The 26,980-nt window shown below is 38.3% G+C and overlaps 1 protein-coding gene across 1 annotated transcript in view; it reads left to right on the top strand.

Annotated features, from left to right (window-relative positions):
• Positions 1–26,980, top strand: part of LOC149028026 (serine/threonine-protein phosphatase BSL3-like) — a 39,133-nt gene that overhangs the window by 8,991 nt on the left and 3,162 nt on the right. The window contains exons 11-19 of the mRNA XM_089168012.1: positions 10,597–10,776; positions 13,669–13,936; positions 14,029–14,272; positions 14,405–14,575; positions 18,466–18,704; positions 21,142–21,226; positions 21,323–21,421; positions 21,511–21,710; positions 21,819–21,894. Of these exons, the coding sequence (XP_089024138.1) occupies positions 10,597–10,776; positions 13,669–13,936; positions 14,029–14,272; positions 14,405–14,575; positions 18,466–18,704; positions 21,142–21,226; positions 21,323–21,421; positions 21,511–21,710; positions 21,819–21,894 (1,562 nt within the window). The remainder of the gene's footprint in view (positions 1–10,596; positions 10,777–13,668; positions 13,937–14,028; positions 14,273–14,404; positions 14,576–18,465; positions 18,705–21,141; positions 21,227–21,322; positions 21,422–21,510; positions 21,711–21,818; positions 21,895–26,980) is intronic.

Here is a 26,980-nt window from a genome sequence, read left to right on the forward strand (position 1 = left end):
GGGTTGTGTCAATATGTGTTTGCCTTTGAATTCATGGCTTCAGTTTGTACTTGGTCAATTTGACGATTCCTGAAACACCAGTAGAAGTAGGAATACGGGATTTATCTAATTAAATTTTTAGGTCCTGTTTTTTATTCCAATTCCTTTATTATTTCATTTTCCTACTTTCGACTCAGTTCGGGTTATCTAATAAGTTCAGTATTGGGTTAGGCCGTTCATTTTTTTGTTTAGAAGTCTATTTTTCAGTCTTTAATAACAGGTTGTAATAAGGGCACAATTCAACTCACATTTTGATAAATGAAGTTGCTCTGTGAGCTGCTGGTGCTTCTTCCTCCATTGTGAGAGCTCAGTTTATTGTGTGACCTAAATGCTGGTTGGATTGGTGTGGAACTCATTGACGCCTTATGGTGGAATAGACGAATAGTACCAGTTGGTTCTTGGGAATAAGTCCAGGGCTTGAATATTATCCAGGTTTGTCTATGATCCCATGGGTTTTCTAAGTAATAGGCCACTTCTATGGTAATTAGGTGTTTTTCCTTTATGTCTTTAATTAAATAGATCCGGTTTGGCTGGTTTGATACAGTGTTTCAGTACAAGTCATTTCTGAATATTCTCTTTTTGGTAGGGATCATTTTCTGCTGAGTTGTAATTGACTATTCATGAGTCTAGTTCAGGGTCCCAGTCAGTTTTAGTTTTCTAATGGGATAAGGATTCGGTTAGACCTTTCCTTTTTAATATCATTGTCTAATTTGAGTATTTTATGCAACGTTGCAATTGGGGCTAGTATTGCCAAATTTATTAGTAGAATTCTGAGTTTTGTTTATTGCTACTAGTGAGACATAATGGCATAGTGTGATTGTGCAACCATCTTCTTCTCTTCCTCCTCTTGTGCTATTTCATTTCTCTACAAATTGCTGAAATTCTTTGTGTTCAAGGACTTCCCCATTACACAAGCTGCTGTCAAGGTATTCCTGCAATCACAGTAAGTTTAAAGTATTCCCAGTCCCATAATTCTCCTTTTAATCTTTCAAATTCCAATCCTCAACCTGTCCTAATATTCATTTTCCTGTATCATCATATCATCAAAGCATCCCAAAATAAAATTTGAATAACCCGTTCATAACCCTTGACCTTTGTTACAAGTTTGCTTGGCCACAAAAAAGAAGTTACAAGTTTGCCTGATTCTGTTCGGAAGATACCCTGAACTTCCAAATCCATTGCTAACTTGCTAAAACCATAAAATCTTAAGTTTCTTTTAATCCAGTTATCCTGATGCAGCTAGGCGTGGATCTAATTAAGGATAATACTTTATTTTACTTTTATTATCTTACTTTCTGATAGGATTCATGTATGATTTTAAGAGTAGCACAGTGTGCTTGTAAAGTCTTTTGGTTGTTTCCTTCTTTTTACTTAGATCTACAGCAGTGTTCTTTTCTAGTCATTCCTGGTGCTGCTACCAAAATGTGCTGGCTGCATAGGAAGGTTTCATCACATTTCATTACTGCGGGGCTGACATCTCTATAGGAATTAATTCATAAATCTACATGGGTGTCCATATTTAGTTATCCCTGGTGCTGCCACCACAATGTGGTGGCTGCATGGATGTGCAAAGATGGGGAGGTTTCATCACATTCCACTGCAGTGGGACTGCTATTTCTAGGGAGAGAATTAATAAAGGGATAAGCTGTTTTCTACCTGTTGTGCCCCTCACTTTTTGTTTATTTGGAAAAGAAAGTAATAAATTGATCTATGTAGACTATGAGTACCAGATTTGGATTTGAATGGAACCCTATGGAGTTTCTTTTGGAATTAATGGACATGATTAAGAGGTACGCTGAATTCCAGATTTATTATAAATTGTAAGGGTGATGCAGCCCTAAATTGAAGAGGTTCAACTAGCGCCAATTTTCTAGGATCTTAACTCAAAAAGTAAGGGTTTAGGGTTATTAAATTTTGAGAAATCTAATTGGGCGTGTATGAGCATATGTTTTAATGGTTGGATAGTTTTGGAGAAATTTAGAATGAAGGGGGTATGTAGATGGATGGATAGGTTCTTGAGATATGAGTTATAAAGTCATTGAAATAGGGTGAAACTTGGAGAAACCTTAGGTAATGCTACATAGTGATGGTACCTAAAGTTTGGGAGCATTCTAATGGTTGGATTGGTGTTGATCTCAGTTTGAAATTTGAGCTTTTTGGAAGTACGAAAATTCAAGAATTGGGGTAGGATCTTGGGTTTTGGATGGTATTTTGATGTATACTCTTGATTGGAAGAGTGGGATGATAGGTAGGCTATGTGATGTGTTAGGAAACAAGCATTAAATAATCAAAACAGCAGCTGAACTTGAACAAAGAAAAGAGAGAAGAAGAAGAAGAGAAGAGAGATGAAGAACTAGTAGAAGAGGCTTGTGATTCTTGCTTAAGAGTCTAGAATCACAGAGCCCTTTTATTTATAGCTTCTAATGAATCTAATACAACTTGAGAGACAAGTAATTGTCCTCTAGAAAAAGGAAACAAAAAATTACAACTTTAGTAACTTCCTAGCTCCTAAAATATAAAATTCTGAAAATAGAAATTACCACCAAAATAGAAACTATGCTTTCTAAAAACTCCCAAAACTTATATAGCAAGACTCCTACATTAGAAATAGAAACTATGCAGTTTTTATTGTTTACGTGAACAGTAAAATAGTCTAGACTTGCATATACTTTAACACTCCCCCTCAAGCTGGAGTGTACACAAAGAAAACTTCAGCTTGCACAATAAGAATAAACTTGAAAGGTAGCACCAATCTTGAATCGTGTAGCAATGGCAGACGTCAATAAACACTGAGAAAACTTCACTTAGGAGATAATCAACACCAACTTAAAAAAAACTTTAATTCTTCATGTCAATAGAACCATCCAATAATAAGAACAATCGATGATGTTGAAGACGAACAAAATCCATAAGTATAACAGGATCAAAGATACTATCCATATAATGCCAGTAGTAGGAGAAATATCCACACTAAATCTTCAAAATTGCAACTTCAATGTCCATAAGTATAGCAGGATCAAAGACACCATCCACATGATGTCGGTAGTAAGGAGAAATATCCATACTAAATCTTCAAAATTACAACTCCAATGTCCATATAAATGCTTCACAAGAAGGCAAGTAATAGGCAAAGTATAGGTAGGTAAAAGGTAGTATTGATTACTGTGGACCAAGTAGGTAGGTAAAAGACAGTATAGGTTAGTGTGGACCAAGTAGGTAAGGTAGTATGGGTTACTATGGACCAAATAGATAAGGTAAAAGACAGTATGGGTTACTGCGGACCAACTAGGTAAGGTAAAAGACAGTATGGGTTACTGCAGACCAAGTAGGTAAGGTAAAAGACAGTATGAGTTACTGTGAACCAAATAGATTAGGTAAAAGACAGTATGGGTTATTGCGGACCAAATAGGTAAGGTAAAAGACAGTATGGGTTACTGCGGACCAAGTAGGTAAGGTAGTATGGGTTACTACGGACCAAGTAGTTAGGTAAAGGACAATATAGGTAAAGACATGTAATGATATCGTTGTAGAATGCCATAAGTTGAGGACAAAGATCTTCACAAATAATATCCATCAACACATCTTGAGTAGATATAGAATAAGGTACCATTCTCCCCCTCACGTGTAGCATTACACGTGGACAATTAATGATGACTAGTGACAAACATCTTAAAGTATGAACACAAAAGAAACCCAAGAAGGAAAAGTAGCAGCCACAGAACAGTGTATTATTCACCAATAAAGTTGATCAAGCAGCAGAAAATCGTCTCACAGGACAAAGTCTTGTGCACCAAGGGGGAAAAAAATTCTGGACCACCGCTAACCCTTAGGCAGGAGCAAATTAGATCAGGAAAAAAAAATATTGAACCAGCTTGGAATCTCAAAATTGCAGTAGTCGTTGCAGCAATCCACTCAGAAGAAGTGGAATAACAGTTGCTTCAGTAGCAGATAATATCAGATCTCGGACCATAGCAGCAAACTTCTGCTAGATTTGAAACTCTAACAAATCTCGATATGAAGGAAAAATAGTCCTCTAGGTCATTGTAGAAGTATTAGATAAAAAGAAGGCTAAACTTGATTCTGAAATAAACAATGGAAGAAGTAGTAAAGCAAGAAGTAGCCGCAGAATTTTTCAGAAGAGAGAAATTCAATGAAACATGGGTACTAGTATACGACTTGCAACTAAACTTATAGCACAAACAATGGAAGACAATACTTAGGTCTTGCAATCCGAATTATGGGCATATCTTTGCAAGAACCAAGAGGAATCCCAAGACATCAGTATAGTGCAGATTGAACTTCAGATTTGCACACAAAAAAAGGGTAGTAGCAGCCTCAGTTGAATCAAATAGGTAGACATATCCCCAGAAAGCTTAGGGCCTTTTTGTAGTATTAATACATAGATACTTGGTGCTTCAAAAGTTAAAGAAGAAGGACAGCCATGCACAATTACTGCAGTGAAGGTTGGGGCTACCCTAGATAAGAAAAAGGAAAAGAAGAAGAAGAAAAAAACTGGGCAGCCAAGAGAGAGAAAACGGTCCCTAAGTTGATTAAACTTGCTCTGATACCATGTTAGGAAACAAGCATTAAATAATCAAAATAGCAGCTGAACTTGAACAAAGAAAAGAGAGAAGAAGAAGAAGAGAAGAGAGATGAAGAACTAGTAGAAGAGGCTTGTGATTCTTGCTTAAGAGTCTAGAATCACAGAGCCCTTTTATTTATAGCTTCTAATGAATCTAATACAACTTGAGAGACAAGTAATTGTCCTCTAGAAAAAGGAAACAAAAAATTACAACTTTAGTAACTTCCGAGCTCCTAAAATAGAAAATTCTGAAAATAGAAACTACCACCAAAATATAAACTATGCAGTTTTTACTGTTCACTTGAACAGTAACATGAACAGTAAAATAGTCCAGACTTGCATATACTTCAACATGATGGATTCTTAATAGATTCTAATGGTTAGTTTTGGCTGGAGTTAGATTTCAATGGCTAGAGTTTAAGGAAAACAAAAATAGAAAGGGGAAACAAGAAATTTAGGGTTGGGGAATTTAGAAGAAAGATAAAGAAGTGGGGTTTGGGATAATTCAACTTACTTCTGTTGAAGATCAGGTTGATTGAGAAAATATATTCTTGGGAGAAGAAAAGAGAAGAGAAGATAACAAATGAAATAAGAAAGGGAAGAAATTGCATGAGAGTAATTCATCAATTCATGGCTCAACTGAGCAATTACATTTGTATTTATAGCTGCATTGGCTGACATAGTCTCAAACTCAAATGGGGACTCATAATTGGAAACAGACTGTTTGACTCCAAAATAGACTAGTATGCTAAAATGGAAAGGCCTAACCCAATCTTTGACCTATTAAGTTACCTGTGTCGACTAGGAAATTGAAATAATAAAGGAAATGCATCTAAAATAGGACTCTCAACAAAATTAATGGAATAATCCCATTTTTCTATTTTCTACCTATACTTTAGGCCCATTAAATTGGCCAATGACAAAGTAAATCAAAAATGCCAAAGGCCAAATACATATATGATCCATTTCCTAGACTATCTTTGAGGAAGGAAGCCAAATTTGGTGATGATTATGCATCAAGGGGAGTATCACGTTTTGTTTGGGATAATGGTTAAGAGTGTGTGTCCTTTGTGCTGTGATTGGATTCCTTCTCCTTCCCTAATTTTTTCTTTTTTTTTGATTTTTTTGGGGGGGGGGAGTTGATGTAGCCCTGAACTACAGGGTCAGTCTTCAGGTTCTTTTGATTTGGTTTCAGCAAGATTTTAAGGCTCATAGAGTTCTGCAGTTAAGGTTTTGGATGAATTTGCAACAAGCAGCTGTTTAAGGGCTTTGGAAGCCTGTAGCAAGGGAAAAACTACTTCTAAACCCCCTGGTTGAGTAACCGGGGCTTAGGGGCTGATCTAGGTTGCTGGAAGGGTCTATTAGGTTCAACTAAGGCTGTAATTGAAGTGGTTTTGATTCTGTATTTTCTGCTTTAAAATTGCAGAGTTGAATTCTAGGATTTTGGGCTGGGGGTGGGGGAAGGGGGCTGCTGCTGCCGCAAGGGAGAGGGAATGGATGGGGTGGTTTGCACAAGGGTTGGGGAAGGGTAATTGGTTGGGGGAAGGACTGGGGTTATACTTGCTTGGTGTCAGAGACTTGAACTTGCAGAATACTTGAAGGGTTGATACTGCAGCAGGCTTGAAGGTGGGGGGATGATGATAAATTGCAGAATTTTAACTCACACTCAGCCGTGGGATTCTTTTTTTTTTTGGATGAATAAAAAATTATATTAAAAGGAGGAAAAAGGCCAAGGTCTTTAAGCAGAAGACCGAAAAGAAGAACTAAGACCCCATGTAACAACAATAAGCCTGTTCCTTAGGGTATTATCAACAGGGGGATGGGGAAAAGCTAACAGTCTAGCAGCAACATCAAAATATATGGCATACCAAATCCTATCTATAGAGTGAGATTTGGAGGTCCATCTTTGAAGATTGCGCTCCCACCAAAGGTGATGGATCAAGGCATAAAACACTAGCTTACCGATCCAATCGTAGGTGGAAGAACCTGAAAAGTTTCTCAAAATCCAAAACCAATCTTGACCAAACCCGTAGGAACGCCTCGAGTGGGGCCATATGGAGGCAATGGCTTTTCCCTAGATAGATCTGGAGAAAGGGCAAGAAAAGAAAAAGTGCTCAATGTTCTCGAAACTGGACCAACAGAGGATGCAACTGGGGTTAACGGGGATGTGGCGCATCGGTAAGAAAGGATTGGGTGGGGAGGGCTTGGTTAAGGGCTTTCCAAAGGGTTAGGGATTGACAAGGGATGTGGCCTTTGAACCAAACCAAAGGGGCCAAGGCGGTTTGGGGTTGTGAGATTTGAGAAGGTTCCAGGCTGAAGGGGTGGTGAAGGTTCTGGAGGGGGAAGGGAGCCAAATGGTGAGGTCGCAAGAGGAGCTGGAGAGGGGACAGAGAGATTCCCAAACCTGTGTGAGAATGGACAGGGGGTGGGGATTTAGGATCCATTCGAGATGAAGGCTGACAAGGGGGTAGATTTGAGGATGCGGGTGTCATAGACAATGCGGGGGCCAAAATGGTTAAAGAGAATGCCCATCGGATGCCACGGGTCAAGCCAAAAAGAAGTGGAAGAGCGAGAAGAGATGTAGATAGAAATAGCAGAGATTATGCGGGGGCGCAACAAGAGATTTTTCCTCCAAACCCATGAGGGGTTGGAGGGCATAGGAACAGTCTAGAAGGAATCCAATCGAATAGAAAAGAATAGACCCATCTAACCCAAATAGAATCATGCTTTGAGGCAATTTTCCAGATAAGTTTGAGAAGGCAGGCTAAGTTAACATCAGAGATCCGTCAGATTCCTAGTCCTCCTTTGGAGGTAGGGTGACAGATGGAAGACCAGCTGACTGGGTGGATGAAGCGGGAGGCTTCCCGGCCCTTTTAGAGGAAGGCACAAAATAGAGATTCCATCGCATGGATGGTGGACTTGGGAATGAGAAGATTCCACACCAATAGAGATAGGTGGATTGAAGGACAGAGCGGATGAAAACCACATGTCTGAAAAAGGACAGAAGCTTACCCTTCCAAAGCTGCAATTTCTTACGAATATTGTCGAGCATTGGGAGGCAGTGGTGACGGGTGAGCCTACCGGGATTGAGCGGGAGGCCAAGATAGACCACGGGAAAGGAGCTAGGCGAGAAGCATGAGAGCTGAAGGAGAGGCTCGAAGCTGATCAGGGATACCGGAGAAGAAGATGGTGAGTTTGACGAGATTGACCCGAAGGCTAGTGAGGGATTCAAACAGCGAGAGAGCCGAGGGGATGGAGGAGATGGAAGGATGGTCCGCTTTAGAGAAGATCATGAGATTGCCCGTGAAAGCAAGATGGGTGAGATTTAGGGATTTGCATTTGGGGATGGGGGATATAAGGAGCTGGTCGGTTTTGGATTGAAGGATGCGGGAGAGGACTTCCAAGGCTGGAGAGAAGAGGTAAGGAGAGAGGGGGCATCTTGGGCTAATGCCAAAACGGAATTGGAAGAATCCAGCCGAGAGGATGGAGGAGATGGAAGGATGGTCCCCTTTAGAGAAGATTATGAGATTGTTCGCGAAAGCAAGATGGGTGAGATTTAGGGATTTGCATTTGGAGATGGGGGATATGAGGAGCTGGTCGGTTTTGGATTGAAGGATGCAGGAGAGGACTTCCAAGGCTAGAGAGAAGAGGTAAGGAGAGAGGGGGCATCCTTGGCTAATGCCAACACAGGATTGGAAGAATCTAGCCGGGGATCCATTGGCTATGATGGAGAATCGGGGGGAAGAGATACCGGTTTCGACCCAATAGATGAAAGGGGGAGGGAAACCCATGGAAGAGAGGACATCACTAATGAAGTCCAAGCGAATGGAATCAAAAGTTTTATGAAGATCTACCTTAAGGAGCGTAGCCAGGGAGTGGGCAGATCTATCAAAACTGCGGACAATCTCCGCACAAAGAAGAATGTTATCCACAACTACGGCCCGAGATAAAGGCCGATTGATTTGGAATCACAAGGGAGGGGAGAGTTTTTTTTAGCCTATTCACAAGGACTTTAGAGATGAATTTGTAGATGAGGTTACAGAGGGAGATAGGGCAGAATTCAGGGAGGGAAGAGGCTCCTTGCTTCTTGGGAATGAGACAGGAAATTTTGATTGATGGAAGAGAGTTGAGAGGGGTTAAAGAAGAAGCTACGAACAGCATGGACAAGATCATTTTTAATGAAATCCCAAGAGGCGAGGAAGAAACCCATCTTGAAACCATCAGGACCCGGGGCCTTGTTGGGCTTGTGGGAGCTGATGGCAAGAAGGATTTCTTCCGAGGAAGGGATAGCATAGAGAGAGGAGGCTATGGAAGGATCGATGAATTTATTAATGAGGTTGAGGGGTTGCGGGGAGGAAGAGGGGGGGGGAGAGAAAAGGTTGGAGAAGAAGGAGATGATCTCAGCCTTGATGCTAGTGGGATCGGAAATGCAAGTACCATTATTAGTGATGAGGGAGGGGATGGAATTGAAGTTGTTTCGGGCCTTGAGAGTTCGGTGGAAGTAGATAGAATTGGAGTCCTCGAGCTCAAACCATTTGATTTTGGCTTTCTGGCGGAGGAAGCTTTCTTTAGAGGAGAGGAGGGATTCTTTTTAGGAACCACGACTCCGCTCTTCCTTCAAATCTGTATTTTATTCAATTAAACAAGTCCGCCTTGTTAAATGGTGTGAGGGGCTATTTATAGCCTTGTTGCATCGAAGGAAACTAACTAGGACTCAACAAAGGAAACCTACTTGGACTCAACTAGGGGATCCTATTTGGTTTAGAATTCCCTTTTACAATTAGACTTAATTTCTAAACTAGGACGACGCTTAAGTAAGAGGTTCCTAGACAAATGCAACTAGCAAAATAAGATAGCAATTTTAAGAAGGAATTCTACTTGAAATTGAATTCTAACTAGGACTCCTACTCAGACAGTGACTCTAACTAATTGACCAACTGAAACACAGAGTAGATCCTTGGTCCTAAAATTATTCTGGAGCATTCTGAAGCCCAAAGGAGGTGTGGAAATGATCAAATTTCCCTTCATAGGGTTCGACCACCCGTTGGTTGCGCCAATAGGGGCTTATTTCGGGCTCAAATTCTGAGGGGCCTTATAGTTCACAATCCTGGTCATATCCCGGGGGGTTATTAGGAATTCCTCTTTTTTTTAATGAATCTTTCATTGCTAATTCTATTTCGCTTATTTAAAAAAAGTTGATCTGACTCTGTAATTCAAGGAAAAATGTTTGCTGTAACAGCTAAGTATGCATTGTTCAAGGGGATTTGTGGTGCAAAGGTTATTGTGATTTGTTCATTCAACTAAGTTTCTATGTATGTGGTTGCTTAATCCTCTGCCCTAAATTGGAGCCAAGCTACTTTCTGTGCCCATGTCTCAGTGATATAATGCATCTACTTCTCTTTGTGGCTTGTGCAACTGTGTGCTTGCAAGTTCTTGATAAAAGGGCAAACGAATCAACAATGTTCGGAATGTTTTTTCTATGCCCTATTGTCCTGCTAAACATTTAATAGTCTTTTGTTTATGATACTAACTACTGATAAATCAATGGTGGCGGTTCAGGAATATTTAGTTAATGGGTCTAATTTATGGGATGGTAGTGGGATGCATTTTACCTCAGCATCAAGAAAATATTATTCAGTATTTGTCACTCTTCATATATGGGTGGTGTGTGGTGTATGAATTCACTGCTGATTTGCAAGTAGTAATAAATAGTAATGACTCTGTACTAATTGCCACAAATTTCTATATATTTGGGGAAAAAAAGAAGTAAATAACCTTTATTGAAAATCTAACCCTAATAAAATTGCATTAATTGTTATGATGTTCTGGATGGCACCTTACTTTCTCCTATTGTATTTTTGGTTTCTGTTTAGTGTTCAGTAGATGGTACAAGGGAAGGGAAAAAAAATTAATGGTTTAGTTGACATTTTGAATTGATGAGGTTTCACTAATACCTTGTTATTCTCTTTGATCAGTTTTGGATACTGCAGCCGGAGTTTGGTGTGATACAAAGGGTGTTGTTACAATTCCGAGGACAGGCAGATATAGTGCTGATGCAGCTGGTGGAGATGCTGAAGTTGAACTGACGAGGCGCTGTAGGCATGCAGCAGCTGCTATTGGTGACTTGATCTTCATTTATGGTGGTCTACGTGGTGGTAAGATGTGGTGCTTTATCAATATCACTACAGTTAATCCGTGTGCATTATCTATTCTGATGTTCAGCCATGGAGCTGCTAATTAATTGCTAAGGTGATTTATTCATTGTTTTACTAGCCAGACATTCACAAACTTCATAGTGTTTATATAAAAGCTATACTACTGTACTATGCTTTATAGTACTTGTATCAGCTAAATATCATAAAGATGATTTTATGAGAAATACTGGGGAAATGCTAAGAGATTGAAATGACGAAAGATATACATACATACAGGTAAAACTAGTGCATTTTAGAATAATCCATAATTTAGCAATAAATAATGCTATTATATAGAATGATGCTTCTGTTTATAACCGATGTTACACACATATTCTGTAACGGAACATTTTTACCGTATATAAGAAGAGATGGCATTATCATAAATTCTAATTATGTGATTTTGCAGTAGGAATTCTTTTGTCCATCCACAAATCGCACTGCTTTGGTGCCCTAAAGTCAGTGGAGTAAGCTGTAGGCATAGTATGAGCAACTTTTGAGATTCTCTTTTTTTGGTTTATCGTGATGACATGTCAGGTGAGTGCAAATACAATAACTCGAGCTGAGATCTTGACCAAACTCGAACAAATGCCCTGCATAAGGAATCCTGAACTTGATTGAGTTGAGATATCTTGATTTGATCTTGCTGAGAGAGAGGAGTTTCCCCAGGTTCTTTAAAGCGTTTTGCCAGCTCAAACTCGTTTCCGTTGAATCCTTCACCTGATTCTTGGTTGGAGCAGCTGTTTGACATTAGTATATGAGTTTAAGGGCTTTGTATCAGTATATTATGCATATGATAGGCTCCTTTATGTTTTTTTGCTTCAATATAGTGGTTTTCAACTTGGGATCCAAAACGAAACTACTACTTTTTTCATAAACATGAGGCCCTCAGTGTGTTCAAAAGGCCTAAAATAGTTCGGACATCAACTTCTTTACCTAAATGACACCTAATACCCTCGAGATGGAGGTTGGAGTTCCAAGACGAATTCCCAACATTTCTCTGAGATATAGTCCCAAGTCGCTTTCCTAAAGGACTAGATCACCCACGAGTTAAAGTTCTTGAACCATGGTTGTATTTGCTGTAAAGTGTTCTGTTGGCTATAAATATAATAATCTCCCCATAGTTCCAAAACAAAACTACCATTTTTTCATAAACATGAGGCCATCAGCGTGTTCAAAAGGCCTAAAATAGTTTGGGCATCAACTTCTGTACCTTAATGACGCCTAATTCCCCTCAAGATAGAGGTTTGAGTTCCAAAACAAATTCCCAACATTTCTCTGAGATCTAGGCCCAAGTCGCTTTTCTGAAAGGACAAGATCACCCACTAGTTCAAGTTCTTGAAATATGGTTGTATCCGCTGTAAGGTGGTCTGTTGGCTATAAATCTAGTAATCTCCCCATAGTTCCAAAACAAAACTACTACTTTTTTCATAAACATGAGGCCATCAGCGTGTTCAAAAGGCCTAAAATAGTTTGGGCATCAACTTCCATACCTAATTGACACCTAATACCCCTTAAGATAGAGGTTTGAGTTCCAAAACAAATTCCCAACATTTCTCTGAGATCTAGGCCCAAGTTGCTTTCCTGAAGGGACAAAATTGCTCACGAGTTCAAGTTCTTGAACTATGGTTGTATCTGCTGTAAGGTGTTCTGTTGGCTATAAATATAATAATCTCTCCATAGTTTGTGTAGTCTTCGCAACTCAAGCAGTGTTCTTTAGTCTTCCCTCCCATAGTTATCAAGGTTGCAATGCAGCCATGGACATGGAGAATATCAAAAGAAGTTATGTGATGGTAGACAACAGTGACGCAGCAAGGTGCTTACTTAGCATTCTAGGCTCCTAAGGTGTTCCAGGAGTTTGAACACCTCAGGCGACACCTTTATAATTATATTACCTTCTCTCCTCTTCTCTCTGTTTTGATTTCCTCGTTTCTTCTTTTCCGTCCTACTGCAGCTGTTTATTGTTGCTTTGATTTTCTCACTTGGTTTTAGGGCATTAAGATCCAGTTCTAGCCATAACCTTTTCATTCTGAGTGTTGTATTTTAAGTCTTCTTAGTACTTTGTGGTCAGCAGTAGCCTATGCAATGTATTCATATTTCTTTTGAAAACCCAAGTTAATTAGGTAATTGATAAATATGGTGTCCTGTCACCAAGAAGATCTCCACCAACAACTGATGGTCTGCTTCTCTTACAGCTAGCAGTTACAAGATACTCTACAACTTTTTTTGCAGACTTTGATTCTGCCCCTACTTTTACCTAGCGGTTAGATCAACTCAAAAATTTAAGGCAAAGCTCCCATGTGGGTAGGTCAGTCGACCTTAATATGAATCTGATCCAAGCAAATACAGCAGAATTATTAGAAATCTCCTATTTGTGCGATTTATTTTCTGGAGTTTTTGGTAGGGTTGTTATTGCAGTTAACGCAATGTCTGCCCATAGAATCTGGATGCTATTTGGGGACTTCAATTCCAACACCGCGCTTCAATCTGAAATTGGGGCTAACCTTTTCTCTGATTTGCTGCAATGAATTTTCTACCACCATAACTGTGCCTGTGGTACACAGTACACTGTTTTTGCATGTGACTGGCAGAATCAATTTCTGCCCCATCTCAAAATCTTCATCAGGTGCTGTTTGAGTGCACTGCTGCCCTTTAATGTTTCATTATGTGCATGTTAGTTTCTTTGTATAATGTAATCAAGGCCTACATGTTTTTTTTTGGCAAAAGGCTGATTTGATATATAAGATAAATTGCACTACATATCTATAGGAATTTTCTCTTCTATTGGAATGTGAGCCAATTCCTTGCATATTTCTTACTAGCTAATGTACCGGTTTGATTTGTGCCATATAGGAGTTTTGCTAGATGATTTGCTTGTTGCTGAAGACCTTGCTGCTGCTGAAACGACTAGTGCAGCTTCACATGCTGCTGCTGCTGCTGCAAACATGCAAGCAGGGAGGCTGCCTGGGAGGTATGCATTTGTTGATGAAAGAACAAGGCAAACAATGCCTGAATCAGTTCCTGATGGTGCTGTTGTGTTGGGTTATCCTGTTGCTCCTCCTCTAAATGGGGATATGTATACAGATATAAGCACTGAAAATGCGATGCTTCAGGGACCTAGGTGAGCTATTGAAGTATTTTTAAGCTGTTAACCGAATATTGGTAAACTTTTCTTGATGTTTAGACAGAGTTGCTAATATAAATATTCTGTAGGAGACTGATCAAAGGTGTGGAATACTTGGTCGAAGCCTCAGCAGCAGAAGCTGAAGCTATTAGTGCGACCCTAGCTGCTGCCAAAGCCCGACAGGTTAATGGAGATGTTGAACAAATGCCAGACAGGGACCGAGGAGCAGAGGCTACTCCTAGCGGGAAAGAGATCTCTAACCTAATTAACATGCCTGATTCTAATTTATCAACTAGTGTGCCTTCAGCTGGAGTTCGGCTACATCATAGAGCTGTATGTAATGTTACTCCCTTCTTCCACTATTTCTATTCTACCAGATTTTGTGATTTACTGTTTCAGTGGAGCTAGAGTCCTAGTGTTCTGTGTGGCTGTATCTTTGATGTTGTTTTTCTTGTATATGTACAGGTGGTTGTTGCTGCAGAGACGGGAGGAGCGTTGGGTGGTATGGTCAGACAGCTTTCAATCGATCAGTTTGAAAATGAAGGCAGACGGGTTAGCTATGGCACTCCAGAGAATGCTACTGCAGCTAGGAAACTATTAGACAGGCAGATGTCTATCAATAGTGTGCCTAAGAAGGTAACTTGTTCTAGGGACATTCTCTCGAGAACACTGTAGAGGCACATTATTTTCCAACTATGTTGTATGATGCTCACTTTGATTGGAATTTTTTTTTTAAAATGTCTTCAAATTGGCTGGGCTGTGGGCAAGAGAGGGGACATGTGAATTGTTTGCCACCATGAAGCTTTCCTGTCTTTTATGAACGATGAGGAGAAAACATAGATTGGGTAAAAAGAACTACCATTTTGGAACTTTTATGAACAATTTGCTTGTCTTCATTTTTTAAGTAAGGTACTCTAACCAATTTAAAGGATCTTCTAATAACTTGAATTATAGAAATTTCATTTGTACTTTTTAAAGTTGTTTTACTTGAATTATGTGTTATAATGCTAATAATTGTGCAGAAGTGATCCTTTAGGTACGTATATACAGTGTACACTATCAACTAAGGTTCCTAGGTCAGAATACCATTTTGGGTTTGATTTTTAAAAACTAAGCGTTCCACCATGTTTAGAGGGCAGCCTAAAGTAAGCTGTACTTAAAGTTTCCATACTTAGGTTATATGGACACTGAACCAATGGCTGAAATTCGGTATACAAAGGTTCCAACTTCCAAGTTCCAACTAGCCAAGTTCCGGCCGGTTACCAAGACAACTGAATTTTTGGCTTTCCCAACCAGCTGATATGCCAAGACCTTGAACCTTGCACATTGATCAATCAAAGAGAGATTGATTTTTTGGGGCTGTATCCAATAGCATGTTGTTGCCAGAACCTTGTATTTCTTTTAGAGCATTTTCTGATTGTTTCATAGCCAACTGGAAAGAGATTCTTTAATTAGCAAGAATAGTTTGAAGTTGTTCATTTGCGTTCCCACTTAGGGATTCCTGATTCCATACTGAGACAATGTTAAGTATGTGGCTTGACTGGCTCCAAGGTGATTCAAGTCTAGATTGAGCAGGCACTTTCCACAGTGACAATCTTGCTCCAGATGATAGAAAATCCTCCTCCTTGACATCTAATATGAGGGAAGTTCAGCTTATTAGCTAAGAGTCTAAGAGTTCCTCTCATTATTCTAATCTGTGGAACCAATTGATTACAGTAGTAGATTTACCTTCTATAGGTCTATTATAAATGTAGTGGCCTAGAATATAGCATACTTTAGGCTCTTCAGGAAGAATCCGAACGTAGTTGCATTCTCTATAACATTTTGTCCTTCGAACACGAGGACGATCTAAATGGAACTTTCTGTAGTGCTGGAAGTCTTAATCTCTTGCAAGAGACCATCCAACTTCAGTTTGGTAAGCCCTAGAGCTGGATGAGGCTGAAGTGTGGAATATCCAGGGATAATGGAATGATGGTTTCAGTAGTAGAAGATTATCTACTCACTCTTTTTTTAAAGATGTATTGTGAATGAAGTTATTGCTCAGTCATTCTTTGCTATCCTGATATTTGTATTTCAATTAATATCTTGAATGGTTTTTTAACGCATTCAAGGGGTATAGTTTATTTCATTATATATGGTTGAAAATGTCACTACTTAGATGTTAACTCGCACCTTCCTTGCAATGTGATCTAAATGATTCTACATGATATTAATTTGTGCACTAACATGGCATTTGAAACGAAAAGGGCCTTCGATGTGGTATAATAATTTTTTGAAGACGATAAATCCTCAGAATTTTGCTCTCTAAGGATAAATTTTCAATACTACTCAATGTAGTAGAACTTTTTTGTCGTGGTCATTCAGAGATGCAAATTTTTTTAAGGCCTCATTAAGGGAATAACTCTTATCTGGATGAGAACTGTGTTTGTCTATATTAATACTAGTTTTCATATATCAACAGACCGTACCAAAACTTGAGGCAACCACTCTGTTGATTTGGGTTGCAAAAACTAAATCAATACCCCCACTCCTACACCTTTTTTGTGTGTGTATTTCTAAGTATGCATAATTGCATATATATGCATATGTACACATGGTTCCCTAGTTGGTATACATTCAGTATCTACGTAGCATTTATCTCTAGATTCTACTAGGAATAGAAACTTCAGTATGCAGTATTGGGCTCCAAATGAGGTCTGAATTTGAGCCACATTCTTCATTTATTCAACCTCATCGATAAACCAATATTCTGCCATAGAACTGGGATCAATCGGCAGGTTTATTTGGGGATGTTAACAGCATTAAAGTGAGAAATATTTTGCAGATTCAGTTATCCCGTCTTTCTGATTTAAGGAGATAATTTCCAGATTTTTCCAAGCTGTATGTGATATCGGGCACAAATAGCTTGTGTTAAAAGGACCTGAGAAGCTCAATATCGACTTGTGTATGATTAGCTTGCATAAGTTTTTTCCTAGGGAGTTTGGTTCCTGATTTTATATCGGTTTTGATGGCAGCTGGTTACATATAGTTTTGAAGCATGGGGTAGGATTTAAAAGCTTCATTAGTCCTACTTTGTAGCAAAGATTTGTTATTTACAAAGGGTTTTTGTTAGTTAATTGGTTTACTTGTACATAACCAAATTTAGAAGCCTTCAAGGACTAGTTTCCTATTTTATTTGGGTTTATTTTGTAACCTATTAGAACTATTTTAATTTCGGGAAGTTGTCTTATGTTGTACTGGGGTTTTATTATGAATAAGGAGCACGAATGTGGACAGAGGGCCAACAATATGGAGAAAATAGGAGTTCTGGTCAGTTAAATCATGGAGCTGTGAGACGTAGTGAGGTAAATGATCTATGAGTGGGTGAGAGGGACTTGAGAGAGTGAGAGCTTGATCCAACCTATCCTCTTTTTTTATTTTTTATTTTTATTATTTGTAAATCCAATGATTTTTCTCTGATTGAGATCCCCTACCTGTTTATTACTCAATGAAGTGTGATTTGTCGCCCCTGCACTCAACTGGTACTGCTATCATGCATTGATCCTTCTTGTAGAGTTCGTTCTTAGTTGTACTAGCTTCTGCATTACATTGTTACATAATTACAAAGATGGAAAATTTTCTCCCCCTCTTAATTTAGATGCTAGATTGCAAAAGTTATTAATGGGTTAGAAGATCACAAAACAACTAGCTCAGTGCATTGCAAGTAGTGTAACTGTGCTCCTCATCCTGTGGTACAGATCAGTTACTGTCATATATGGCTTCCTTCACTAGAATATCTTTAGCTGGTTGTCTACTTCTGTTCATTGTTTTATCAAATCAAACAAATTATCCTACGAAGACAAAATTTCCTTGGCTTTCTTTGTATTTCACTTTTCCCCTTAAAATGTTTTGACTAATTTAAAAATGTAAATCCTTTGTTTTTATCAACTTTAGATTCATGCTTACCTTCAATCCCACCACGAGAAATGGGACTGCTGCATATTCCAAAGCAGAGGATAGCCTTATTCCTGAATTACATTAAATTGGTTTAAAAGAAATCATCATGCACCATTCAGAGTTCACTTTTATGTGGAACAAAAGGAGAGGCTGAGAAGTTTTATTGCTGCAACATTGGCCCCTGAAAGCAGTTAATGACTTCCTGATGTATGAATTTATTCTAAAACAAAAGGGTTTTTCTTGTATGGTGGTTCAGTTTCAGCCTCATGACACAATTTTCTGAGGATGTCCTTTTTAATGGCACTTTTTAATGAAACTTTAGCTTTAGCTAGCTGTGACTAGGAAACCGCCAGTTTTGATTGGTGGGCCAGAAATGCTCAACGATTGAGTTTGCCTGTTACCCATTGGGACTCAAGTAGCCAATGCTGGGTAAATTGTATTCTGGGCTTCCTGCCTGCCCAGAGCAATGAACCTATTTTATGCTGTTCATTTTTTATTTTCCTTTTTATCTTGTAAAACTTGTTCTGTAGCCTCACTTTAGTTTTGTTTGTTTTGACATCTTTTCTGTCTATCATCTTCTTCCTGGTCAGGTTATTGCACATCTTCTGAAGCCTCGAGGTTGGAAGCCTCCCGTCCGTAGGCAGTTCTTCTTAGATTGCAATGAAATAGCCGAGCTCTGTGATGGTGCAGAAAGGATATTTTCCCATGAACCTACCGTGCTACAAATCAAGGCTCCTGTCAAGATATTTGGTGATTTGCATGGGCAGTTTGGAGATCTTATGCGTCTATTCGATGAATATGGGTCTCCATCGACTGCAGGAGACATAGCGTGAGTAATTTTATTTTATTTTATTATTGTGTTTGATTTTCTTAATTTCCTGGGTTGAATGGAAATGTATATTAATTAGTATATGGGAGATGACATTACACAAAGAATCAAAGTTGGGTGGAAAGGTGGATGTGTGTCCAAACTGATTTGTATTTACATATTTCTCTCGAGGAATTTCATAGGATGGTGTATGGAAAACAAAGCTTATGGAACTAAATGTCAGGCAGGAAAGCTCATAATCAAACTTAGGGTAAAGGAAATAACGTAGTTGAGATTGACGAATGGTAAATGTGTACAACTACAAAAGGTGAAATAAAAAATCAAGTGTAAAACCAGAAAAGATAGACTTAGGAATGAACAAATTAGATCTAATTATTCATCCTCCCCAACCACAAAAAAAAAACCCACTCATCAAGGAGTAGCACTGATTCATGATGTCTACCAAAGTTTTTTGAAGGTGGCATGGATGTGCTACGACAACCTTTGAGTGCTCTAGTACAAGGAAGGTGAGTTGTTTCAGATTGAAGTAGCTGAGGAGTTAGAGTTTTGCCTAAATTATCCTGGTAGTTGTGATAAAAGATATGCATAGCTTTGAACTGTTGACTAGGTATGGCTTTGAAAAGAGCTGACTGGAGAAAGAAGATTATGAAGGGATTAAGGCTGAGTTGGCTTCTTTGTATTTTCAATCTTTCCGCAATATTTCTTTCTAAATGGTTCTGGTCTCCTATATTGATCTTATTTCATTTTCTCTCGATGAGTTTACTTCTAATACCCCATACCAAGAATCATCAATTAGAATGTGGATTAAATTTGTGAAATTGTCTTGGATTTGCAAGAAATTAAATGGATTTCAGTGTTGTGCTGCTATAGTTCTTTCAACATATTTTGGTACCGAAAATTGAATTGAGCTATTGCTTTGATTCCATGGTGCGACCGTGCGATATCAAAGAAGAAATTCTACTAGACACAAGAGAGAGAGAAAAGAGAGGATGAAGAAGAGAGAAATCATGTGTTCTCCCTTTCCCATATAATGCTTTATTTACAATGTAAGTTACAACCCTAAACTAAATATTGATGAGGATTACAACAGAAAATAAACATAACAAATAAATCAAGATCTTCACACTACAACTCTGACTTGTGCACTAACTTGCTGCTCAAGTTACTTCGACAGAAAAGGACTAGTGTTTCAACTTTCAATGAAGACTTGAAATCTCAGTTTCAAGGCCGGTTTCAACCACAGCCTTGGAACTGGGATGGTGCTGAAATTTTCGGAAATTTTAGTTCTCAGTTTCAAGGCCGGTTTCAACCAGCCTTGGAACTGGGATGATACTGAAATTTTCAGAAATTTCAGTTGAAACCTAGGAATTTTCTCAGGTAGCTTTGCAACCAAGTTACGGGGATTTTGACAGGATTTTTTTATTTGATTTCTTGCATACTACCTATTTAAGCTTAAAAACACAATGGTACAGCCGTACAGGTACTTTGCTAATGAAAAGTTACCATTCAAGGATTAGTTTTTATGAGAAGTTTTGAGAAATACAAACTTTGTAAAATTGAACAAATTGTATTGCATACATTAAATGTTGGATACAAAGTTACAAATGCATAACCAAAAAGAAACTCCTAGGGTTTAGTTCTAAGTGAAGTGCTTGGGTGGATCCATCCCTTGAGACATGTAGTACCTTGAATACTAGACAAAAGTAGGGCATGTCATGGTATGCCTATACTTCTTCCGGAACTCTGTCACTGCCCTTCTATAGGTGGCCTTGTCAACATAAGTTAGATATCCCATCCTAGACAACGTGTCATCAGGCCATGGACTGTAAACCGATGATGACGGCTGAACTGGAATAATTGGGTGATGGTCCTAATTGATATCCAAAGATAAGGATTATAACCGTGGAGTAAGCAACAAACAAGGTGAAGGAAGACAAAGGAGAGATGATTTTTGAGTGAAAAAGAAGTTTAAAGAGGCAAAAATTGCAAAATGTGGGGGAAATCCCTGAAGTCTGACCAGCGTCACATGCGATTTTGGTAAGATTGCGCAGAATTCGACCGATATTTTGGATTGCTATGCAGGGTTTTCGCAGAACTTGAGCCATCTCGGTAAAAAACGAGGGAATTTTTTTCCCCAGGTGGTTTCATCTCTGATGGGAAAAAAACCAAAATGGACTATTGTTTCAACTGCTTTAAACATTGCAATTTTGATGTCATAATTTTATTGAAATTTGATAGAATCTAATATACTCAGCATCTGCTTGCAATGTGATTGTATCCACTGAACTTTACTCAACTATCCCTGTCCCAGTGTTACTTGTTTTCTGTTTTTGTTATTTTCTCGATCACCATGATGTTGGGATTGCTAGTAATGATACCTTTTTGAGTCAAGGATTTTGACCTATGTAGCCTAATATTTCTTTTATATGATTCACAGTTATATCGATTATCTCTTCCTAGGTGATTACGTTGATCGGGGACAACACAGCTTGGAAACAATTACTCTTTTGCTTGCCCTGAAGGTACAGCTTGGGAAATGGATTTGTTCATTTTGGTAAATTTTCTCCTAGAAGAAATCAACTTATTCTTGCTAAACTGTGTTGATTCCTGTTTTCCAGGTTGAGTATCCACATAACGTACATCTAATTCGTGGGAACCATGAGGCTGCGGATATCAATGCTTTGTTTGGTTTCCGGATTGAGTGCATTGAGCGTATGGTATTATCCAATACACAAACTGTATCTTCTACTCTCTGCTTTCTTTATGTCAATTTATTGTTGCAAAAGCTTTATCTACATGCTGACAGGGTGAGCGGGATGGAATTTGGGTGTGGCATCGCATAAACCGGTTGTTCAATTGGCTTCCTCTAGCTGCCCTTATTGAAAAAAAAATCATATGCATGCATGGTGGTATTGGTCGGTCCATAAATCATGTAGAGCAGATAGAGAACCTTCAACGCCCAATAACAATGGAAGCAGGCTCAGTTGTCCTAATGGATTTGTTGTGGTTGGCAATTTTCTTTGTTGTTTGTTTTTGGTGTTCCTTTTAACAGCAGCATTTTCCATATTCTCTGTTCATCATACATTTTCATTTCAATTGATTTGCCTCTTTTAGGTCTGATCCAACCGAAAATGATAGTGTTGAAGGATTACGGCCAAATGCTAGGGGTCCGGGTTTGGTCACTTTTGGGGTGAGTTCATCAATCTGGCCTGTTTCTTGCAAACTTGTTTGGTCGCTCTTCAAGTTATGTTTTGTTTTGTTTTATTCTATTATTTTCAGCATGGATCTAGTACCTTTTCTATTTATTCAATTAGTTAGGGTTATGCAGTTCAGGCTTCTGGAAAGATTCTAAAAACAGGACAGAGTAGGATAGACATTGGAAGAAACATATCTAGAATCTGGAATTGCAGATTCTAGCAACCTGAAAAGTAATCCAGAAACAGGGATTCCGCTTGGTGTCTAATCAAAGAGAAGTAGAACTTAAGAAGAACAGTTTGAAAAAATTTCTTGCCCAAAGTATGTTTAATTGATTTCTATTTTATTTTTTCATTTAATTTGTTGGGTGGAGGCTGGTTGAGGTTTTATATTTGTATATGAGTCATATATAGGGACTTGCAATCTTGAGTACTTTGCCCTCACCTCATGAACTTATAGATTAGGTCCATTATAATGGAAGTGTAAAATTCAAGAAAATAAAAAGCCTACTGTATGACCTAACCACCCAAAACTTGTTTTGTACCCTATTAGACTAGCCAGTGCATCTCAATTGCATCATTGATGCAGATCTGTCACCAAATCCATTCACATGAGCATAGGGAATCTATACTCGAGCGTTCGGCTGGGCCTCTGACAGGATAGGTAGGAATCACTCTTGATCTGATCTACTGGGGCCTACAACTTTGTGGCCTTGTAGACGCCTGACCGTATTCAATTAAAAACCTATCAGATAGATGAGTTGGGAATTCCTTTCTTGGTGGATAACTTGATCCAGCAGTTAAAGAGTTTGATAGCCCTTGCACAGGAAGGTAAGAGTTAAGACTCGGAGTTTGTGGGAGCAAGATGGCTTGCTGTATGCCAAGAAGAGGAGGATATATATTCGGATAAGCATCAGACTAAGGAAGGTGATTTCAAAGCAAAGAAGTGGGATCTCATTTTGAAATATTCTAGGATTGGATCGTATATGTACTTGGCTTTTGATTCCATGGGTTTAAATTTGTAATTGGCCAATTTTATGGGCCTAAACTATGGTAGAAAGTAGGAAGATGGGATTTAATTCATTAGCTTAGGTAGAGTCATATGTTAAATCTGTTTCAGCTTCCTAGTAAGTTAAGGTTACTAGAAAGGTTAAGTTTTGGATTAGGCCTTTCCTTGGGTAAAATCGTGTTCACATCAGGAACTCAGTTCAGCCAGTGAGGCTATAATACAGGTGTAATTGCTTGTTGGAGCAATGAATTGATGAATTGAATTTTGGGTTCATTTATTGCTAACGGTGAAGTACAATGGCATAGCATGGTTATGCAACCATCTCTCCCCCCCCCCCTTTCAATCTCTTCTTCTTCTTCTTCTTCCTAGTGTAATTTCTTTTTTTCTTCTTCTATTATCTAAGGGGATCTTTGACAACAGTAAGTTGAATCATACCATCCCCAATGTTCTTATAACCTTCGAAAAAACCCTAATTTGAAACTTAGATGTACGCCAATTTGGCCATTTGGATTCCTGAGCTTTACGGTCCATTTCATACATGATTACTTAAAAAGTTAAAATTCTTACCCTAACTAACTACTGTAATCTTTGCTCTTGTTTACCCCAAGAAATTCCCTGAAAATCCTAAAACCCTGATCTTTTGAATTGAGATCTTGGAAGGTCCCTGGTTGAACCTCTAAAATCTAAGGCTACATCAGTTGTCCATGAAAAAGGAAAGACCTAACCCAATCTTAACCTATTAGTAGCTTGAATTTGTAAACCAGAGAAGAACCTGAGAAGAGAAGAGGTGAGAGAAGGAAGAAGCATTTCAGAAGCTGAGGTCTTACCTGAGTTGTAAGCCGCCTAAACCAATGATCAATCCATTAATTTATAGAATTTTCAAAGATTGCAAAGGGGTCCCCCCCCCCCCTCCAAAAAAAAGAAAAAAGAAGAAGATTCAAATCCTATATAAAATAGGAAACTAGGCTTCTCGAGTTAGTACCTAGCACTTTCTTGCGATCCCCTTTATGATATTTCTTTTCCCTTTTTACTTTTGGGTTCTAACACTCCTTCTCAAGCTGGAGCATATAGGTTGAACATGCTCAGCCTGTTTCAAATGTGGTCAACCTTGACAGCCCTTAAAGACTTTGTGAGCAAATCAGCCAATTGTTCTCTTGTATGAACATGATTTGGTGAAATCAATCCTTGTTGCAGCTTCTCACGGACAAAGTGATAGTCTACCTCAATGTAATTTGTAAGTTCATGAACCACATGGTTAGTAGCTATGTGGATGGCCGCCTAATTATGACACTATACTTTCATAGATTAATCATCATCGACGCCTGACTCTCGCAACACTTGTCCAACCCACTCACAAGTAACTTGTGCCATAGCCCTATACTCATACTCTACACTAGCACTAGCCACATAGTTTATTTCTTACTCTTCCAAGATACAAGGTTACCACCAATCAAAGTGTGGTTTCCTGTGGTTGATCTTCTGTCAATTTGTTATCCAACCCCATTTGCATGAAAAACCTTCAAGTCTTCTATGACCATTATCTAGTATAATAGTCCATGGTCAGGAGCCTACAAGACCTCAAGACGAGATCTCACGCGGCACTAAAAAATACAACTTCTCGGTCGAGATCTTGGTTCAACCCAGTCTTTGTAAGTACCCCATCTTAGTTGAGACGAGTCAAGATATCTTTATCTCGACCCAATCTTGGCCCGTCTCACCACTCCTTCCCCCTTTGTTGGTTTTGGTGGTTTAACCGGATTTTTTGTCATAAAGTTGGTCAAATCTCTACGTAGGTTGCATCAACAAACCATTTAGCTCCTACAACAAAGATCTACTGATTTTGGAGCCAATCTTGAAGCAAGGTGAGTGTTCTTCCCAAACTTCAATTTTTTCAAAAACTATGTTCTGCAATAGTGATGGAGCAGTAGTTGTGGGTGCTACTTAGTTATTGATACTCTTGCACTCTTGCAATATAACCTGTAAGTCACTAATGCTATAATGTGAAATTCTGAACAATTAAACATGTTTGATGTATTATTTGACTTTAAACCTTTATGTTATCATTTATATCAAGTAGTGGTTGTGTATTTTATGTTTTATAAGTCTACAGGTTCACTCCTTCAACGTATTGGTTTCAAAGTTAAGGTCAAGTTGGAATTCATATATACACATGCTTTTTCTCAAATTTAAGGCCACCACGGTGTTTTGAAGTCCTAAAATAAGCTAAATACCAAATTCCACCCAAAAAGAGCCCTAATACCCACTGAGATGGGAAATTGAGTTTGGTCGAGTTAATTGGGGAATAGTTCCCAAATCTTGATTTTTTTTAGGGACTGAGATAGCTGTTGAGTCCGAGACCTCAAACCTGTGTTCTTAAGATACCTCAATATCCTTAAAATTGCGTCCAAATGTGATGTCCAAGGGCAGGCAGAAACTGATGACAGTGACTGGAAAGGCAATGTTAGGTCAAGGCACAATGAGATAATTTAGTTTTCTAATAAGCCTTTGATATCTCTTAGGATCACCATCTTTTGGCACAAGTTTCATATTTGGATCCATAGGAGTGTTTGAAGGTTTAGAACCAAGCATTCTAGTCTCTGTCAACAAATTAATCCCATACATCCATTATGACAAAAAAAAAATCCCTTTCTTAGATTGAGCAACTTCTCTACCCAAAAAGCATTTCCGTACTCCTAAGTCTTTAGTTTGGAATTGTTGTAACAATATAGCTTCAATTTATTAAGGGTAAATATCACTTACTTTCCCTTTTAGCTGAACAAATAGCACTTACCCCCTTTTAGTTGGATAATATCACTTACCTCCCCTCTTACCTAGCAAATATATCAAACACCTCCCCTTTGTTAACTTTCTTGGTTAAATTTAACTTTTATCGCTAAATATTTTTCTAAAACTCCAAACTACCCTTGGCTGAAAATATTTTTTTAGTTTAAATCCTAAATTACCTAAAATCACCCTAGTTGTTAAAACTAAATTACCTTCAATAAAAATAATTGTTAAAAACCAAAATACCATAGTTAAAACCCAAATTATTTTTAATTATTAAAACCGCAACGTACCCTTTTTTTTAATTTTTAATTTTATCAAACAACGAAAAAAAAGGCGTACTACTTGATATCAAAATGCAATTTAAATTGAGAAGATGAAGCGTCGATTCTCTCTCTCTCTCTCTTTTTTTTATTATTATTATTTTTTTTACATTTAAATTAAAGAATCGAAGTTAATTGAAGGTGTTTTGGGTCAAGTTGTCTCAATTTAAATTGCATTTTGATATCAAATAGTATGTGCTTTTTTAGTTGTTTGATAAAAAAAAAGAAGGTACGTTGGGGTTTTAATAATTTAAGATAATTTGGGTTTTAACTATGATATTTTGGTTTTTAACAATTATTTTTATTGAAGGTAATTTAGTTTTAACTGCTAGGGTGATTATGGTAATTTAGGGTTTAAACTAAAAAAATGTTTTCAGCTAAGGGTAGTTTGGGGTTTAAAAAAAATATTTAACAGTAAAAGTTAAATTTAACCGAGAAAGTTAACAGAGGGGAGGTGTTTGATATATTTGCTAGGTAAGAGGGGAGGTAAGTGACATTATCCAACTAAGAGGGGGTCTAAGTGCTATTTGTTCAGCTAAGAGGGGAGGTAAGTGATATTTACCCATTTATTAATCTTTATGATATCATCTTTGGTAATAATAATGTCATCAACATAGACAATAGGGAGAAAACTTCTATGACTAGGACAGCAGAATACTGAATGGTCACTATCACAATGAAAATTAAGCACAATAGAGGTGACCCACCCAAACCATGCCCAAGGCGATTGCTTTGAGCCGTACAAAAACTTCTTAAGATGACAAACTAGACCACTCTCTGTTTGAGCAACAAACCTAGGAGGTTGCTCTGTATAAACTTCCTCATGGAGATCACCATCTTGGAAATCATTTTCACATTAAGCTGATACAGGGGCCAATGAAAGTAGCAGCCGACGAAGTCAAGATCCTAACAGAGGTCATTCAGCGACAGGGAAAAACGTTTCCAAGTAATCCTCACCATAAACTT

The sequence above is a fragment of the Hakea prostrata genome, chromosome 1, assembly GCF_041222555.1.
Source record: "Hakea prostrata isolate BN-2017 chromosome 1, UWA_Hpros_2, whole genome shotgun sequence".
NCBI lineage: Eukaryota > Viridiplantae > Streptophyta > Magnoliopsida > Proteales > Proteaceae > Hakea > Hakea prostrata.